Below are 21335 nucleotides of genomic sequence, written 5' to 3'. Positions count from 1 at the left end.
AATGTATTGTTTCATTAAAAAAATTAAAAGTGTTTGCTAAGTTTCTGACAAACTGGCCAAAAGGAGACTCAGAACTCAAAGTTGCTGTATATTTAAAAAATGGGAATATTTATTTTTTCTGACCTTCTTGGCTCGTGAGCAGTTAAAATGAAGAAATATCTCATTCTAGGGCTCATTCTTATTAACAACTTTACGACGGCATCATCCTAACTGTTTCTCTTTATCAGTTGGTTAATTTGTTATATGATGAAACATTGTTTATTACCAGTGTATTGTCTCTTTAGAGAACCGGGTGTAAACAAACTTATATTTCTGCCCTGATGAGGACCCTGTGAGGTTAAAACCCGTTTGTGTTTTAACTGCTGTGCTGGAAGAAATAAAGGCTAAGGAACATTGGCCTTGAGGGACATGAGTTGTAAGCAACCACAGATGGGTTTCATTTTATATTTTTTATTGCTCAGAGAGGTAAGTGTATGAAGTATTTCACAATATTTCTGAATGTCTCTGTCTCTGTCCTTACTTTCACCCTTGGACCGGACCCCTTTTTGGGGGGAACGACCGGTTGAAAAGGGCCAATGTGTAGGATTTAATGGCATTTAGCGATGTGGTTGCACCCGGTTGTCTCACCCTACCCTACAGGGGCCAATAAAACTGTGAAAAATGCAAAAGGCCTCTCTAGAGCCAGTGTTTGGTTTGTCCATCTTGGGCTTCTGTAGAAAAGAAACCTGATCCTTCTCCCTCTGTAGATATAAAAGGCTCATTCTAATGAAAACATAATGATTCATAGTTTCAGGTGATTATACACCAATTAAAACATGATTATGAATAATATATTCAATTTCTGCCCCTAAATTACCCCAAGTCCTACACACGGGCCATTGATGTCAGAGTCGATACTGAATTAATTTACCATTTCAGTGTTTGTGTTTTGTCCCACTGAATCAAAATGCCCAGTTTCCAAATACGGTTATTACAAATGAAACCACTAGATGTCAGTATTACATCATGATTATATACTGCTACTGGTGTAGGAGTACAGCACATCTGCAATGTGATGGACAACGGATAGCACATAAAAAAGTTGGGATGCTGTGAAATACATGAACAACAACAGAGAGGGATATTTTCCTTTTTGACTTATACTCAATTGAAAACAGTGCAAAGACAATACATTTTATTTTATTTTATTTTATTTTATATTTTCAATCGTCAGCCTCATAGATTTTTGTAAATATACTGATATCCTGAATTTGATGCCAGGAACACATTTCGAACAAGCTGCGACAGGGGCAACAACAGACTGTGACATGTTGTGGAATGCTCCAAAAAACACCTTGTAGAGCCGTCTTCAGTAAACACAGTTTGTTGCAAATGCACTCTGTTTTTATTAATGTTTTACACAGCGTCCTAACTTTTTAAAATAAAATGATGACTATGATGCTCTTATAACATGTAGTATATGTTACTGGTTAGTGAAATATTACATCTTAAAATGTTTTTTTTTTAGCAACTAAAAACAAACAAAAGCACAATGGTGTTGATCTCAGTGGCTGTAAGTTACAAAACAGTAACGTTTTGTAACTTACTGTTTAAAACAGTAAGTTTAAAACAGACCTATTAAAAACCTTTCTTCCATGTCTAATGTTGCAAAAAAATGTTATAATATTTGTTAATAGTTCAGTTGGTAGCCCTGGTTAGATAACATTTGTCATCTGGAGCATCCTGCCCTGTGGACTAGAGGTCAGCTGAGTTTTAAGCACATCCAGTGCTATTTATGGGAATGAATGTAACTATAAATAGTACAATGGTTTTATTGTGCTTCAGACTTATTTTGGCATTAACAGCACAAACTGTGAGGACTTTACACAGTGTCAGCCTTGTTAGAGAGCATCAGTTTACCACTTCTTTAACACTTCAAACCAATTGTGTATAGGCTTTTCTGACAAGTGACCTCTTCTGATTGCGAGAGTAACAGCTCTAATCTCTGAGAAGCAAATGCAGACCGTGGTTCATATCTCAGTCAATGGTGGTTTCTTTTTAACTCTGTGGTCAGAGGACCATAACAAAAAATGTGGGCTTTTTTGGATGGTGCAGGGGTATCCCATCACCTTGCGTTCTGCCGGTTAAGGTCTGCCCTAGTCAAGTAAGAGGTTGTCATATAAATTAATGAATCAAAATCTTTTTTGCTGCCATCTAGCAGTAGTTCTGCAACACGTAAGTCTGCTATTGGGGTTATGATACTGTTCACTCACTTGGGTCACTCATCTGTTTCTTTTCGATTTTCTGTTGTTGTTTGGTTATGTTTAGGCAACAAAAATACTTTGTTAGGTTCAGGAAACATGATTTGGGTTAAAACAGATCATGTTTAACAAAGAATAACTTCCCCCATGTGAATATTTTTCTGTCTTTTCCCCCCCGAGCTGAGACATTATAAAACCATGACTGGTCAGTTGCAATGAATAGCATGCACACAGTTACAGTGCAGTGCAGGATCGTATAAAACACATTTCAAGTGCATTCAGTTTTGTCAGTCACAAGCACGTTGTTTAGATTGCTGGGGAAATTTTAAACTTGACTTTGAAACCAAAATGTTTTCCTCCTAAAAAAAACCTCACAAAAGCGTCCTGCAACATTATGTCAGAAGTTACACAGTATTACAGATGGTCATTGCTATGCTTAGATCTAGATAAAAATATCAAGGGTTACTATGGAGAAGGAGGCAGCAGAATGACATGTTCATATGTATCAGGCCTGTGGACCAGCTGTTGTCCACCTGACACTGGCTCCACTCTATGCTGATGACATCTGAATACACAAAGTAGATGTTCGGCCACATTTTGTTCTGCTGGTGAAATGCACTTTAGCAAAGCAATCACAATGGATTTAGTTAACATTTTAATTAGAACAAATTAGATAACCAGCATTACCACCAAAATCAATGTTAATATTACCTAACTAGGGGGCTTAGAGGATTCTGTATTATCCCTCTGTTATGTCTTTTCTATATGCTTGGTTTGTAGCCTGGTAGCAGCTTTGCTGTCATTTATTACCTGAAGTCGATGGCTTGTGCAAACAGTTGCTCAGGTTGTAATAAGTTTTATTGCTCTTCCTATTACGTTGATGCGGTCACATCATCTCTCTGTGCTTCCTGTTTGCTCGACAGCTTTCTCTCATTCACACAATGTGGGACAAAGGCTCAGAGCAGACGGATGCTGTCATTAAATGAGTTCTTTACGACAGAGAGCAGAGCATGTTTCCATGGTGAATAACAGCTCTGCACAACACTGGCTGCAGAATGCCTCATAATCGAGAGCAAATACACTATGTCATTGTCATTTTTATATCAGGTAATGTGAATGATTAAACATGCAAAATCTGGGTATTTGCACAACTACGTGCAAACTCCACCTGAGCATGTTTACATTTGATGTTTCATCCCTGTCACGGAGGTAAATGAGACACTCCAAATACACCTGACTTCAGCTAAAAGTGTCATAATAACTGTGAGTGCTACGCTATCGTACATACGTATGTGGTTCTGCTCATCTTATATCCCAGAGATCCAAATCATTTTCAAATCATGATTTTGTTCAATAAGGACAACACATTTCATTAGTTTTTCAAACTTTATTTTTCAAATAATTTAGTTTATTTCCTGGTACGTATAAAAACACAACAGTGATATAAATATTATAATATTATATTGCACATTTTTCATCTTTGTTTCGTAAAAATGCAACAAATATATTACAGGCAAATAAATACAAATAAATACAAAATCATTAAATTCCATACATGCCTGTTCACAAACAGTGTAAGACTTTGACAGATGACACATCACAACCACAAAAGTTTGCCTCATGGCAAAGAAAAGTGCTTCTCCTTCTCCTCCTGCCCTCTTGTTTGATTGTCACTCAATGTGTTAAACTTTCAATTGACTTTGCTGCCCAAACAACAGTCCACTTAAGGCATCAACATTTCAACTTCTTTCCTTTCCTCTTCAATCTATCCTCATCCTCGAATAGATGGCGTCTACAGAATACACCCATTCACAGCTGCTCTCATGATGATCTGCGTCTGCAACCGCGTCCAGCTTCACGATGCAGCACCTAATGCCATGCCTATCTTGCCTTCTCAACCCTTAAGGCGAACACTAACAATTCTCCATCAGCTCGTGGGGAGATTTCACGCCTTCTTCCCCTGCTTGGTGGCCTTGGTGCTCGGTTTAGCTTGGCACACTAGATCCCTGTAGGATGGAGAGCGGAGGAAGCGAGGGTAGCAGTCTTTGGCCATGAGCATGTAGATCCTGTGCTGAGCCATGTCAAAGCAAGACGGGGACAGCGCCTGCATGTTGGCTTTGGTGATGTCACGAGTTTCATGGTCAATGTTAATCTGAAAAAAAGGAAAAGGAGACAGAACAAGATTAGTCTTTTTTGTCCATTTCAGAGATCTTAGTGATTCTAATCACAATGTCTGACTTGACAACTTAATATCAATGTGTTGGTGTAAAAGAAAAATGATAAAATGTATGTTTTTGCAGTGATGGTAAAACTCTGAGTTTAGTTGGAAAATGAGGTTTTTGGGCCTCGACATCTAACTTTAAGATAGGTGCTTATTTACCTCCCGGGGAGCGTCACTGCCGATGAATTCATCATAGATCTTCTGGGCTTTGGCTGGTAGTTTGGCAGGGGACTTCGTATTTCTGTAATCCTCACATGCAAAGTAGAACGCAATGTTCTCCTCGCTGAACTCAGATACCAGGAAGGCTGTGAAGGCACACAGTCCATCTGAGAAGAGAGAGGAAATTAGATTAGTTATGGTGCATAATGGTCCCGCAAGGGCTGTGTGTGTCTGTAAGTGTGTATGTATCAGGCTTTGCTGTTACTGGCATGTGCTAATTTGTGTGCAAGTATGTCAGAAAATGCAAAAATCAGGATATTTAGGCTACTTACATTTGCTTGAGAGGAGTTTCTCAAAGGACTGTTTCCACCTAAGGCATTCCTCCAGGGTCGGCCTAAAAATAGATGATGCAAGATTAGATTCAACACAGAATTTCAAATAAGCACACAGTGATGATGAATGTAACATGAATTGGTAATAATAGATACCACAGAATGTATGATGCTTACTTGTTTTGCCCTATTTTGCAGCCGGGTAGATTCCAGTTGGGTTTTTGCAACATGCTTCCCAGCCTTGCTTTTAGCTCTTTTGCCCTGTGAAGAAAAGAAAACAGGTTAGAATCATCTTTCACAATCCCTGGATTGTGTACTGACGAGCCATTGCTGTGCGCTCAAATTCAGCACAGCGTGAATCCACACTCAAGTCTAAATTTAGCACAACCTAAATCTGACGGTCTCTTTTAGCTTCACACAGATGCAAGGAGCTGTCCTCCTTAACCTGTAATCCAAACATCAGCCATGCAAGTGTTTACATGAGGCTTCATATACCTTTCCAAGCAGCAGGTAGGCAGTGATGCTAGTCCTTTACACATAGCAGCAGGTTGGAGCTGGTAGGGGTGGTGTCTCGGTCGGGTGGCTGATAAATATCCGTTTAGTTGAGCTCGGGAAGGAGCGAGATTGTCTGAGTGTCTGAACAGAGCGCGAGCAGAGGTTTTATAGCCCTACCTCCCCTGCCTCTGATGTGTCATAAACCTTCTCAGCCAATCACAGAGAAGTACTAAGAAAGCAAGAGAGAGTGAGAGAGACAGAGGGAGGGAGACGATGAAGTCAGAAAATGGGTGACGATATGCAAGGACAAGGCTGGGAAATTACTGTAAAATGATAAAAGCTGCTGGTATTCCACGCTATGTTTCTCTTGCATGTCCCTGAAAAAGGCACAGTGGACCTTTTAGTGTTTTTATTTCGGCCATCTCTCAAAACAACTTATTTATACACGTGCAAGTACAGAAAAATACATCCATTCAGTGTTTAGATGTGAGAATACTGTATATATTTTGTGTTGTGCGTACGGTGTGCTCACAGCCTGGAAACCAGCTTTTAGATATTAAATTGAGTAAGCTTTGGAACAGTGAGTCATTTTAGTGACATCTTTGTCTCCTGATATCATTTATCTGTCATACTTCTTTATTAGCTTTATTACAATAGCTTTTACTGTCAAACTTGTGTTTTATCAACAGCTACCATGTGACAAAACAGAGCTTTCCCCCAGTTATTTCCACCTGTGTAAATAAAAGGTGTCATTCAGTCTCTGTGCGTGTATGACAACCCAACGAGCCGATCTGCTTTTTAACATCCTGTGTTGTCAAATTGCTTCTCAGCATCTCCTTTGTTCCTGCCTCATGCTCCTGCTTTGCATAAAGAAGACATAATTGTATAGGCAGCTTGACAAAGGACCTCTCTGGTGGCAAACACAATCTCACCCAGCCTCTTTATGGGCCTGATAAAAGTGTTAAATCCAGGGAATACCGGGAAGGAAACGTGGCATCCACTCTATGTATATCCAGCTTGCTTACAGTAATAAAATTATAAAACCAACTGCTCGACACAATAAAGCCGAACAGGGACTGGTCCCCATATGGTGAGCTGCAGGCTGCAGGTTGCTTGTCGAGGATTTATTCGTCATATAACTCAGATTAAAGGGACATTAGATAATCCAGGGATATACGTGAAGAATGGCGACTCTAACATATTATTTGCACTACTTTACAGTGGCCTCTAGCTGGCATATTACCTGATTGAAGCAGAGATGCAAAATAAATCATGCATAAAAATATATGTATTATGTAACATCAGTTTCTGTGAATTTGGAGTTCTTGTTTTTGTATTTGTGAAGCAGCGAGAACAAGAGCCACCGGGGTTAACACAGGAACTAGAGCGGGAAAGGAGCTCCAACACCATTTCCCAAATGACAGTGGAAACATTGTATGGCACCCGTTGTGTAAGTCTATAGCCATGGGTTCAAGGAATTGAGACCCAGAGGGATGTGTGACAGCTGGGTAAGTGGAAGTAAAAGCGTTACACCCCTCTGATAAAATAAAAACAACATTTGTTGTCAAATGTCACAGGTTTTATTGAGTAAAAAAGAAATCACATTTCGTAAGTGACTTCCTAAGAGGCAGCCAAGGATTTTTTTTCAAGCCAAACTGAACTGATGAGTCATAGATATTCAGTAAGAGATGTCGGTCAATGTTTTCCTCTTGACAGGAAGAGAGAGTCCAATGGCAAGCTAATGTCTTGGTATTTATGGTAACAAGAAATAATTACTTCTTTGATTGACAGTTACAGAGGATTAGAGTGCATGTTTATTGAACATATTTAGCTTGAACCAGCAACTTGATTCAAGATATAGAAAAAAAAAATATGACAGTAAGGCTTCCCTTGATTTATTCTAAAATCTATTGAATAAAATACATTATTTATACAGTTTATCTGTACATCTCGAAACCTGGTTATTTACTACATTTACAGTTGTACATGTATAGTAGTTAAGACAAAAAGTGCTAGCTTATAACTAATGACATTTGGAGGCAACCAGTTTGATGATTAGGAAACTGCAAACAGCATAATGGCATAAATCACGTAATTCCAATGATGTTTAAAATGAAAGATGTTTCAACATATCCATGGTGTGCAGAAAAGTACAACATTTATGTTGACAATTGGGTTGCAAGTTAACCACTGTCAACAACAACCAAAGCCAACAATGCAGCTGGGCACTTTTTTGTTTAAAGCAAAGGCTACTTAAACTGGAGTTTAGTGTTTTCGTTGTGAACTATTTTCTCAACAGCGGATTAATACACACCAGTGCGCTAGTGAGTATTTGTGGCAGCAGGATGGTGTGTTTGGAATTCAGGCAAGATAAACTAAAAGTGGTCATTTTCATCTTTAAAAAGCTACATGGCACCAACTGAAATGGTTTGGCTCATCGATGTGTTAACAATCATGGAGGTGTGTTAGAAAGAGGAATAAGATATCCTTGGCTTTGGAGAAATAACTAGAATATAGTTAGTAGAATCCACTCAATGTTTGTTTTTGGACTTTTCATGGAATTTGTTCACAGTAAATCAAAAATTACAATTGAACAGGCAGATTTAGTTTAGTTAGATTATCCAATTTGGGTAAATTAGACGATGTACCAGAAAATGGTGGCTTTGTTTCAAGCATCCAAACAAATCTAAGCATTTTACTGACATGTGACCTTTTGTGCAACAGCGGAGGTAGACTAACATTGTTAGACAATTGGATTCTTTATCCTCTCATCTATCTTTTTTCTTTTAATCATCACAATTTTCTCCGAACCTTCAATCAAGATGTTTAGTTGCCAAAACTTACCAGCAACTTAACCAAATGTATTCGTTTTTGCCGAGGCAGCTAGCCACATGGGTTGTTTTGAAAGGCCCTGACTGAATAAGTACAATTTAGCCTTAAAACAGTTTAGTCCAGAAGAAGGACATCCCCGGGCTCAAATGGAAGCCGTGCAAAGGGCAATGCCTGTGATACGCAAGCATTTAACAAGAGCTCACGTTGTACCAAGACAACACAGCACTGATTAGGTTGAGTCAGCTAATGCAGAGTGGATGGCTCCGGCTGGGAGGAAACACAACTGCAAAGGTAAACCCATTACCTAACATGTCCAGATTCATTGTGGTGGGATTTAATTGCAACATTTATTGCCAGCAAAGAACAAAGGTTTGTCTGAGAAGCCTGGGGGAACCCGGCCACCCACTCACCTACTCATATGCTCACACTGTGATGTCAGCACACTTCTGCACTTCTGTCAGCCACGACGAGAAAGGACAACCGGAAACAAGAGAATAAAAGAGCTAAGATGTACAATGGTGATGAGCGAAGGGCTTCTCTCGAAGCTGGGATTCACCGACCTTGATGCTGGCTGATGCAACACACACATGAATCAACAATATCAAACTGGAAATAATACCTCACATCAGTATTTGCTCCAACACTAGGTCTATTTTACTGATGTAACGCTAAAAACACTCAAAATGAAGCTGAAGAATATATCTTTTGATTTGGCCTTTATTAAGACATGGTCTCAGAAACATGAACAAACCTATGATCTGCTTGCCATCTATCGTATTTTACATTCAACCCTTTGTAAAAAAAACAGCAAAAAAATACAGCGTTTTTTACCCCAAGAAAAATAAAGACAGATAGGTGATATAATGCTATGAGATAGGGCTGAAGCATGGTATTTCTCAGAAAAACTTGTGAGGAATTGAGATCAACAGAGAGTTTCTTTGTTTGTTCAGTGATGGTCTAGTGATGCCCATCATTGCCTTTGGACATTCATATATTCCTTTACACCGATGTACACAATATTCCCCCGACATTTCATGGGTTGATTTATCTATAGGTTGAATCGTTATCGCTAACAGACTCACTGTTCTTGATGAACACAGATACTTTCAGTATTGATGCTGTATGGAGGCTTTTCTTGGAACACCCGGAAGCATCTTTGTCACTCTTTCAGTCCTAGAAAGAGCCCTAGTTTCGGAGAGGAGTGATTTAGGAGAGTTCTTTCGGGAAATGTGGACAGTTATGAATTGTAGTCGGGCCTGCTTATATATACAAAGCCTTCTTCTGTGTGTGTTGGATCTAGAAAATCTCATACTTTTGATCAGCAAATGATTACTGTGAACAACAGACAAAATTCCTCTCCATTAGAACAGTTAAAAACCTTTGTTCCAACAACATCTCAGTTACTGTACTGAAGTTGTTAAGATAGGTTTACGCGTAATTTTTTTAATACAAGCTTGATTTAAAAAAAAAAAATTCTTCAGAAGTCCACTCAAGCATCAATGGGAAAAGAGTTGCTGTACAGGTGCTTGCATTGTTGTCTATTATTTGACATAGCTATATGTAATTTCTTTAAACGCACAATATGGAATTTCTGCTGTCAAAACAAAACATAAGATGGTTGCAGAGTATTGTGTGGGGAGGGCCGGGCAGAGCGGGAGATCAGAGCCGCTGTTCAGCTGTTCAGAGCCAGCTAACTCTGGAGGAGAGAGTCGGGTACAGATCCAGACCTTGTGGAGGAATAAACAACCAGAGTCACATTGGATTGTGCTCTCATCTGAAGCTGTTTACTGACAGGAGGAGACCTTAGATTTTATTTTATTTTTGGGATTAAAATCTTAACTCCCATTATAAACCTGACTGCAGCAGCGATCCACGAAGGTGACCTCCATTGTCGGGTGTTTATGTTCTATAATTTTGATAATGTTACAGAGAGGAGAGGGGGGAAAGAAGAGAAAACCGGAGTCTCTGGTGAGTGCTGAGTTCTGTGAGAGGTTGACCTATATTCAAGCGAAACAGACACGCTTACCCTCGGTGTGTGCGGTCACTTGCTATCTGAAGGCTAATGTACAGCAAAGTAATCTGGCATTTTAAGGGCAAATAAACACTTAGAAATTTAACACAATTAATCCTGCAGTCACACTTGCTTCAGTGGTGGTAAACCCACCATTAAAAAGCCACCATTGCTGATGAAAATCTGGTATAATCTTAATATTTTAATCCTTCATGTTGTTACTCCTCTTAGTGATAATGCCTTCCTTCTCTGTGTGCGTCAGCTGTTTGAAGTCATTGGTTACCTGATGGTTTTGGTTGAATAAAACTAGGGTTGTGCTCTCTTGCAAGGTTTCCTGAAATGAAGTAGCTGAGGGGAAGATCTGCACTTATTAATCATATTACTGTCAGAGAAATGTTTTATTAACAAAGAGCTTCTCAATAGATGAGAAGTCTCATGTTTAGTTCGTTTAGGTCATGCTGTGAGAAGGCATTTTTCTCCCTCAAAACCAACACTCCAGATCAAAAGATAAATTGGTCTAATATCCTTGAAGCAAGTCTTGAAGGAGGGCTTTGTTTCCAAAGATGTGACTATCTTTCTTGTAGAACTAACTAAAATTTATTTCGGAACTCATATATTTGTGTCAAAAGCATGTGACAGAGACACAGACAGAGTTAAAGTGCTCGACACTAAAATCCACCTCCGCAGACGTTTTGAGGCGATCGCAGCGAATTATTTAATGTTGTCGTTCAACTTTTTAGAAAAACCACAGTTATTTACTCTGAATTTAAAAATGGCCTTTATAGGAGAAGACTACAGTAAAACAAACCCTAACTTATCTTGAATGTGTCAACTCCAAATAATGAATCACACACCAAGGTAATGCGTCACCAGGCAATCCTGATAAACCAGAAGTGACATTTACCTGTGTCAGTGAGTTTGTAATGAAAGGTCACCTCTCACTCCAGGCTGCTCCATCACCTCAGGACAGAATGGAGGCTGAGGCCATTTCAGGGCTCTTGCGTCTTAGGGCCCTACTTTACCTCAACCCACAATTCTATTCTTATTATTTGCATTCGGAATAAGCCCGATCACCTCACACTACCTGAAATTGGAGGTCCTTTTTCATCTCAGGCTGTCCATCTCAAGCCCGGTGAAGACCTTTCAGTTTCATTTGGGCTCAGCTGGGATGAAGACAAAACCTCATCCTCAGCTCAGCGTGTTCCTTTCACAGTTCACCTCTATCTGGGTTCTGCTGCAGGGATTAGAAAACAGGAATGGGATCATCCTCTCTTCAGGGGATGCTGTTATGCCACCCTCCCTGAAGAATTGTCACCAGAGAGGAAATGACAAATCAGATGAGGTCCCTGGTACCCAACTTTCACCCCAGTGTGTGTAACAGAGCAGCCCGAAACAAAAAAGACCACCAACAGGAAGTAATAGTAAGTTATTTTGATGGTAAATTACACCCTGATGGCAATCTGTTATTGGCTGTTCTACCATCTGAGGTCGACAGCTTTCTATTAGCATAGAAAGTAGGCCAAGTAGCTGAGGAAAGTCCTCTTGTTTGTATCCAGTGGTTACCGTAGCTGTTTTTGAATCAGAATGAGAATCAAACCCCATCAGTACCATACCTGTATCAACTGGGAGATAGAGAACATTTACTTTGAGTAATCAGTCCATAAAAAGGAAAAAAAAGAACACAATGAAGCCTGGCACACTCCTTTGACTGTTAGCAATTTTGTATACTCCAAACACCCATACAGTTGTCTTGCCAAAATGGCTAACAGCATATGTTCGTCACCAGCTCAGTAAGTTGTTTAAGTTTGTCTTTTTTTTTACCAGCAGCTAAGACTGCTAGCTACAAACTTTGCACTTTGACTTATTTTGGCAAAATATTTGCATTAGAAGTATTGAGCATACCATGTACAGCAAGTGGATTACAATGTTTTGAGAAATTTCTTGCCCTTGATACATTTTTCACAGTAAAATTGGGGCAGGTTTAGAAGCCATTAGCCTACATTACAACATGTCAGACACACCATTCAAGCCTTGGTGGTGACTGTGTATACACTCAGGTGCCAGTCAAGTAAATGGGCTACTCATTGCTAAAATTATTACAATATTTTATCTCGGAGGGTAGACTAAGGGCGCATTCACACCAACAGCAGTTGGTGCGCACTAAACAGTCCATTCGAACCAACAGCTCTTAGTTTGATTCGTTCTCGTCGGTGTGAAAGCATCAATCGCACTCGGGTGCGCACTAAATCAAGCGGACCGAGACCTCCAAAAAGGGGTGGTCTCGGTCCGCTTGATTCCGCACCAAATGCCAACCTTTGGTGCGGTCCCTCTGGTGAGAACGCGAACCTGGACCAACTCAGGTATACATGAAATGTATAAACAGCATAACAGATTCTACAGCCTAGAAATCTAGACCCTAGCGGTCTGGCTTGTCAGGCTATAGCCTACCTTGTGGGTCTTTGGAAAGGTGCTTGTCTCATCATCACCATGACAGCACTTGTGAAAATAGCGCGTCTCCTCTCCCTGAAATGACGCGCTATACGTCTTCGGCGAATCCAGTACATCCGCAGATTGTTTTCCAGCCGCAGCTGCGACTCATTCTGAAATTGGATATTTTGCCAGAAATGACTGATATTGACAATATAAAAAGCAAGGACCAGCGCAAGTAACAGTGTACGAACTTGTCGCTCCATTGTGAAAGTCCAAACTGGCGCTTATTTCTACCGGAAGATGAGGAAACGTCATTCAGACCAATTTTGGTCCGTTTGCATGTGTGAACGCGGACCACACCGCCGTCTGTATGCTACAATGTAACAATTTTACTGCCTGGTGCGGACCAAATAATCGAACTAGCGGTGTGAAAGCGCCCTTAATATCTCTTTTAATGCAACATAATTCAAGAGAACTACAAACTACAGCCCCCAAAAATGACAATAAAGTTAAATCAACTTATCTCTAAAAAATTCCACAAACATAACCTTCATGAAGGTTAGATTTATTGCAGAGCTGTTGTGTTTGACTGCATTTTTTTTTTAAATCTTGGTTTACCCTTTTAAACTGGCAACTGACAGTCAACAGATAAAGCAGGATATTGAGTCGGAATTGGAGTAAAAATGAGGTTTTCTGTTGAACATTTAGTTACAAACTGCATGAACATTTTGCTCCTTGTGATGACTAAACAGCTATAAAACTATTGTGCTCTGGAGGACGATTCAGTTCTCCACATGCAGGAGGCTCCTTTGTTTCCACATGAAGCATTAACCAGCTGTTAAATTTGCTCTGCTTTGTGATGCCGATCGCAAATCACTCCACACAGGACCTACACATTAGGCCTGAGAACAAACAGAGCGAGCAGCTGTTCTGATGACACACTCCAACTTAACTGAACAAGTTGTCTTATGAGTAAACTTCCAGTGCACCGGCAGGCTACTGATCCACGTGTGCACCATCACTTTGCAGCCAATAAAACTAAATGGAGACAAATGTGGCGAAGCTTCTCTGCAGGTGACGTTACGCCAGAGGAATTGATGAAAACACAGCAGTAGCAATCATTTTCCAGTAAACGCCGTGTGCTTGTGGATTGATTGTGTTCACGGTCTGTACGTGTTGGAGAAGAGAGGACACAAAAAGAAAAAAAAACAACCCAACAACATCCCATCTCAGGTCAATGTTACAGGAAGTGTCTATAATGTTTCCCAGCATTACATCACCGTGTTTGTTTGTTTGGATTTTTTCTGAAGGTCTCTCAGAGCGGTGACTCAGTGAAGAACGGAAGGGGACAGCTGAAAGCCCGTTTAAATGAATCAGTAAATGGAAACATTCAAGCAGAAAGATGAATTGCTGGGAAATTCTTGCCAATGGACCTGCACAAGAGAATAAATGTTTCAACCAAAAAAGATAATTGATCGATTTAGCTTGCTTTGGTTCTGTTTTTTGTGCAGTGTCTATTTAGTTCTTGAGTATTATGAGTGAAGCAGAATATAATGCCAGGTATTTCTCCATTTACTAACAGAAAAAAAAAACTTTGGTAATCCATTAATGAAGGGTTTTACTATTCTAGTGTGTTTATGGTGTAGTGATGAGTTCAATATCATCATTCATCAGTATATCAGTCTAGAATTACATGGTTATAACATTTTACACTCAAAGTTAAGTTACCTGCCTTGAACAATACAAAGATAATGTACTTGTCAAATTGATAGCCAAAATCTCTAGAGATTCTAGAGATTATGGTAATTTAATGCTAATTTAGTATTAGTTTCTGTCTTCAGCGTAATGTTCCCAACAACCTCTCGAGTCTCATTTAGCCACTTGTAAGCAACCACCTTTTTAAAGACACGTAGACACTTTAAAATTCATTTAAAGTTCATTAATTATTTTTAGGTCATAGGACTCATTCTAGTGGCACTCTAAACTTTTTGGTAACACATTTTGGCAGATAATTATGAAGGAATCATTCTGTTTCTGAAAGGATTAAACAAATATGGTAACATTTTAATTAGTGAGCTTTGAACAGGACCAGGCTAGCTTTATTCAATCTTCATATCCGCAGCAGAGTGTGCTCGCCTCATGTTATGCTCAGCTGGAAAACAAATGAGCTTATTTGAAAATGCCAAACTATTCCTTTAAAATAAAAATGGGTCATGCAGTTCCATAAGCATGCTGTTTTAGTGAGCAGAGAAGACAGAATCCTTGTTTGCCTGAATTGTTAATGCTTTTCAGCCCATATTTTTGCACCATGACAGTAAACAGATTGCAGGGCTCAGTTATATGAATCACGTCTTCATAATTTATCTTTATAATGATAGTGTAGTTTGGGAACTTTGGCTGAAGTGTGAATGATTTATGATTCCTTTGAGTTAAACTCTTTAAAAAGATGAAGAGATAGACTGAACACAGTTTTATTTGGGGTGCCAAATATTCAGTTAAATTAGAACTGCATCCTCCCACATAGAACTTTCTATTCACAATTTGAACAAGAAGTGCAAGCATTTGTGCTTGGACGGTTATCCTTTCCCAACCCTCTCAACATTTGTGAAGTGGTCCTGTTGGGTCTCTGTGGGAGTGCGTCTGGCAGTGTGTAGGAAGGAGCCTCAGGTTGCTCATCTGTCTGATCCGCCTCTTGGGAGGAGAAGAGCAGCCTGCCGCAGGCCCGGCCAGATGCTCACTGTGGCTGTTAAACAATAACCACTGGAGTGTGCTCCCCCGTCAGCAACACTGTGATCCGTAACTTCTCCCAGGGGGCTATTTAGACAGAGGTCAGCCGAGCCTACAATATGCAAACTGTCCAGAGATTTCAAAGCGATAATCTGTGAAATAATTTATCAGTGCTTTTCATTGCCGGTGTCGATTACTATGAGGTTTCTGCACTACTTAATATCGGATATTGTTAACACATTGTGTCTTAAACTTTGCCTCGTGCATTACTTTTTTTCTTTTGATTTTCTCTTGGAGCACTCCATTCTTTCTCTGTTAATTATGTAAGATGTGTAGAGTCACAACACCTACTTTAATTCTTAAAACTTGAGAAATCAGTTGGCTTGAAGTAGCAAAAGTAAACTGTGAATGGAAGTAGTGCAGTTGGCACCATCGGTGCATTGTACAGTACTACCTCTGGCAGTATAGCAGAAGTCCACAAAAATTCAGTTGGCTGGGCATTGTACAATACAGTACCAGGTGGTCAGCTGATTTTATAACAAGAGTCAGTCTAGCAGCTCTGTTTTATATAACAGTGAACTAAATGCTAACAATAGCATGCTAACACACTCCTGCAGTTAATTGCAAGTGGGAAGCCAACAGTTCTGATCAAATCTGATCACATCTGAATGCATCCCAGTGCACCTGAATGTGTCGTGAAAACATGGATGGTCACAGCAAACTGATACTTGAACTTCACAAGTAACTACAACAGTTGATTTAACAGATTAGCACACTTAAAATTAGATGAGAGGAGTAGGTTCATACTGCATGCTCACAAAGACTGTCCAGCACAAATCAACTGAATGGAAAAGTACAAAATTGTTAGAGCACGTTTCACAACACAAACACTACACAAAATAAAAAGTGATGAAAAGGTAATTGTTTACTGTGAGTGCTGATATACTGCTGTGATGTGAGTACAATGGAATGCAACATTATTCACAGTGTTAATATACTGGTGTTCAGCAGGTACTGTTGACCATGGTCACCATCCTGACTTTAGGTAGCAGCATGCTAACATTTGCTTATTGGCACTAAACACAAAGTGCAGTTGAGATGAATGTGAATGTCATTAATTATGCAGGTATTTAGCTACAAACCAAAGTATGATCCAAGTGAAAGTTTGCGCTAAGGATCATGCTAGTTCAAAAGTCAGGAGGTAAATCACCAAAGGGATTAGGATTCATTGTCTGAAAACCATGAATATCTTCATGTAATCAAGTACTTTTTGTTCCATTAAGACGATGTGAACATATCTTATTAGATGAGTGATGGCATTTAAAGGACTTGCTGATGCTGATAGAATGAAATCAAATTATGGGGAAACATGCATGTCTGTGCCAAATGTCATGCTGTCCATCTGTTTTTAATCATCAGAGATCCAAACTGTGTCCATAGTCCGAACCTAAAACCTAAGCCATTTGTTAAATCACTCAGTAACAATTTTTATTATATTCAAACGTTTAACGTTTAAAGACATTTTCTCTATTTATGGAGTTTCATTGGCAGTAGTGTTCAAAGGTTGGTTTGTCCGACAACTTACGACACACAAATTGTATCATATCCTGTAATATACATCTATATACTCTACCATTCTTAAGCTCAGTCCTTACTGCAGTCGCCTGGGTTTGATTCCAGCCTTCTGCTATATTCTGAATTTGGGGATAAAAAAAGTTTCTTATGTTGTGTATACAGTTAGCATGTAGTTGGGATGCAACACTTTCATATTCAGACTGGAAGAAAGTGATGAACTTAAAGAACAACCAGCTGACATATCTAACCCAGAACAAGCATTAGCATGGCTAAATGAGTTTATATTGACTTTGTGTTCAAATATTGTCTGTTTTGATAGATGCAGCCTCTGTGATTACCTGTGTTTATCAGTGTCAAGTCCATTTTCATCATACAGATCACAGAGTTCCTTGCAGTTGACTATCTATCTGGACAGATAAACAACCAACCCAGTGTTTATTATAGTACCTTATTCCCTCTTAACAATACGCTACTATGATTTGCTGGCCGTCTATGATCATGGCTTCTTGGCTATCTCCTGCTCGTCTTTTTAACATAATGACATCTCCTCTGTACATATTTACAGAGAGTGCTTGGTGGAGCCCGCCACCAACACTGGTAACTAGGAGCGTTTTTTTAAAATGTCAGTCCTTTTTAGATGGCACTCCATAAGGAGTCCTAAGTGCAGTCCTTGAAGCACACGTGACACAGCACATGCCCTGTTTGTGAATACTGAATGCCCTTTAACTGTTTTGATTTAGTCAATAAATGAGACAGAAATGCCATTTTTGATCTAACAAGAGCATTTTTTCAGACTCCATTGAAAATCACTTCTTCTGACTTAAGTGGTGTGTGTGTGTGTGTGTGTGTGTGTGTGTGTAAGTGCTGTCACGTGCACTTTTCATTCATCATCAAGCATCCTTGAAGCCCCCTAGGTTCACTATTGTAACAATTCTGACAGAATCCACTGTAATAATTAACCTTTTTAAGCGTGCGTGTGTGTGTGTGTGTGTGTGTAAGTGCTGTCACGTGCACTTTTCATTCATCATCAAGCATCCTTGAAGCCCCCTAGGTTCACTATTGTAACAATTCTGACAGAATCCACTGTAATAATAAACCTTTTTAAGCGTGTGTGTGTGTGTGTGTGTGTGTTGGAGAGAGGTGGACTGTGATAAGAGAGCAGCAGGGTTATCTGAGCTGAGTGAAACAGATTTCACAGCCATGAATAAAATATAAGCATGATACTCCAACAATAGCACCTCCAGCAGTTGAACGACTGACTCGTAGGTGGTCCTTTGCCAGTAAAGCTCACCCCGGAGAAATGATTGATAATGATTAACTTGGTGTGAATGCCTTTGTTTTGTTTTTTTGTTTTTTTGCTGTACCCCAGTGGTGGGGTTGTGACACGTCAGGCTCAGACAACAACGGGTTGATATTTGACTCTTGTCAACAATCGTGAGGGACACACACGATGAATGTACCTGCTGCCTAGGAGATCATAACAAACAATCAGTAATGTCAATACAAGAGAGCAGCAGGTACTGTTATTCCCAGAGGCTGTTGTTTGTGACTTCCAATAAGAGGTGAAGCAAGTGGACAATCCACTAAGGGGGTTGGTTTTAATTGGGATCAGAGGGGACAGTACAAGTAAAAATGGTGCTTAGATGTAAATGCAGTTCTTCACATTTACATACAACTATAAAACAAGGAATCTGTTTGTCTGTATGCTATTCGCATATCTCGGAAACTGTTTATCTGATCTACTTCACACTTATCAGGTTTGTTGCCGAGAACCCAAAGAAGTACAGTGTCAATATTAACAAATATTGAACAAACAGTGAACACCGCTTTGACTTCATGGCTCTGCAGGCTGAAGCTGGGCTCACACGTGATCGCTCACAGACAAACAAAATAATTAAAAAAGATTAGCATGGTGCAAAAACAAGTGTTTTTTTTTTTATTCTTCAGCGAGAATTGGAGGTTAGATTTCAGGATAATGTCAGGCTAACGTTAGCTTCAAAGGCCTTAATTTATTTGGCTGATGGATGTGGAGCCGATATCTACAGCCTTATTTGTCACATAGAATGTGTGTTAGCACAACCCAGTGTCATGGCAGTATGTGCCCATGTACACTAATTCTATTTTGGTACATTTTTTAAACACAGACTCGATGCAAACGCTTGATGCTGGTGGGATTGTCCTGAACTTTGTACACCCACCACCCAAGCTGACTACCTCTTCATGAATCCAGTGTGGATCATAAATGTGGTGATTCATTATGTCAATTGTAATGCAGGCGCCAAAGATAGTCGTGCTTATTGACACATGCAGCAAACACAGAAACATTAGCATTCATTTAAAGTCTTGCAAATGTAATTCAATATTCACTCATTGGTTAGCTCTCATTTGGTCTCCACCACCTCCTGAGAAGTCCTCAGCTTCACTGTTAGCTAGATGTTAACTTTGGCTGCAATGTACAGTAAGCATATCATTGCTTGTTGGTGAGACTAAACCATGTTGTGAAAGTGCTGTAAAACCAACAATGACAGTGAACAGGCTAAAAATCTTCATAGAGCTGCAGAGTTGGTTGATATTTCTCAGTGGGTTTATCACTGCAAACAAGCCCCGATAAAGTAATTAATTCACATAGCTTGATGAAATCTAGTGTTGAAACATAATGACAAACAGGATGTGATATTTACATCTTACATCATCACAGTCATGTGAGGCTGGAGTTTGATTTAATACACCTGCAGTATGTTTTGATTCTGCTCATTGTCTAACACAATCGGATTTGTTATGTTGTTTTTCCCGCACCGCTTCTGTTGTTTGTCTCACAGCCTAACGGGAGGAGTAATCAACTGTCCTTCTCATCCTCCCCATAATCCATAGTCATGGCAGTGCTGCACCATGGGGATTGTGTTTACTATTGATGAAGAGACCAGAGAGAGACAGACACATGGAGGAAGAGTTACAGAGAAAAGAGGGAGAGAGGAGTAGAAGAGGGAGGGAAAAGGGATAGAATGATGAGATAGTTATACAGATTTTAAGATTAGTTGCTGTCAATTACAGACGTTAATCCAGTCTTTTGTTTCTTATTAGTTTGAAATCAGTTGAGGGAAGAAGAGTTTTTTGAAACATTTTTAAATGTTGTGGCAAGGTTTGCACATGAAAGAAGATAGAGTCACTGGCTGCTACTGTTTTGTCTTTTGACTGCATTATTCTGTGAAAGCCAGTGGGTACATCCCAATTCTCTTAAACTGCATCCACGTTTCCCTCACTTGTGTCTTTTCTGCTTTGCGTCTTAGTCTCCAGTGTTATTATGGATCCCACTGCTTTTCTTGCAAGACCTTCCCTACTGTGCCTCTGATAGGCTTGTGTCTATCGTTTTCGCTTGAGGAAAGCCTTGACAGGGCTTTGTTTTCATAGTAATCCATGCTGCAATATTTGTATCTAGTATTTTGGAGGGAGAAGGCAAGAAAGCACTGACGTACAGCTGATAGGTGTCATCTTCCTGTCAAAAACAACAAAGAAAGGGAGATTGGTGGGGCCCCGTGCCCACCACTGGGTACCTGGTCTTGTCTGCCTTCCCATGTCCACACACCCTTGGGTGCCCTGGTAGTCTGCTGGACAACAAGAGGAAGGGAGGGAGCTTGATGGTTTCTGTTCATCACACCACAAAGGAGACAAAAATTAGATAGCATGCTATTTCCTAACTGTATGATCAGTGCTTGTCTTTTGTTAGCAGTGTTGGGGGTAACGCGCTACAAAGTAATCCGTTAGAGTGCTTGGAGTACTTTTTTTTCTAACGAGTAACGTAACATGTTAGTTCAATTCAAGTAATCTGTTATTTAGTTAGTTTTTCATAAAAGTAATCATTACTTTTCCTTTCCTTTTGTTGCCACAAAAATAAAAGTAAATCCCTGAAGCATTTGCACCGTTTCAGTTTCTCCCCTGCTGCTCAGCAGCTGGCTGCCTATGTAGCTAGCTAATTCAATGTAGCGAGATGGCAGAGAGGACAGCATGAAGTTTGTGGAAGTATTCACAGTGTTTTGAATTTTCAGGCAACAAGGACAAGAACAATATCACTGTGAAATGTAAGTTGTGCCTGGAGGATAAGTGCTTGTTGTGTGGTTTTCATTGAAACAGCTGTGCCTAATACTGTATGCCTCTGCTCAGTCCGCTGTCAGATTGTCAGCTAAATAAAGAGCTGTAAATGTCATATAGCATCTGTCATTCCTATTATTAAGCTGTGGAGTTACTGATTGTGGACCGTAAAGAAGGCTACAAACTGACGGTAGAGTCAATACATTCAGAGGTACATGTACAGTTGA

At 39.8% G+C, this 21335-nt stretch overlaps 1 protein-coding gene across 1 annotated transcript; it reads right to left on the bottom strand.

The window, feature by feature from the left end:
- Nucleotides 1–4184: 4184 nt before the first annotated feature.
- rgs16 (regulator of G protein signaling 16) lies at nucleotides 4185–5500 on the bottom strand. The gene is made up of 5 exons (XM_073476742.1): nucleotides 5448–5500; nucleotides 5130–5213; nucleotides 4953–5014; nucleotides 4621–4787; nucleotides 4185–4392 (listed from the first exon to the last, which is right to left on the bottom strand). Exons 1-5 carry the CDS (start codon nucleotides 5489–5491, stop codon nucleotides 4186–4188), a joined length of 564 nt encoding a protein of 187 aa, XP_073332843.1. The 5' UTR covers nucleotides 5492–5500; the 3' UTR covers nucleotide 4185.
- Nucleotides 5501–21335: the final 15835 nt, after the last annotated feature.

This window comes from Pagrus major, chromosome 11, assembly GCF_040436345.1.
Source record: "Pagrus major chromosome 11, Pma_NU_1.0".
In the NCBI taxonomy this organism is placed as follows: Eukaryota; Metazoa; Chordata; class Actinopteri; order Spariformes; family Sparidae; genus Pagrus; species Pagrus major.
This window is presented reverse-complemented; position numbering and strand designations above follow the sequence as displayed.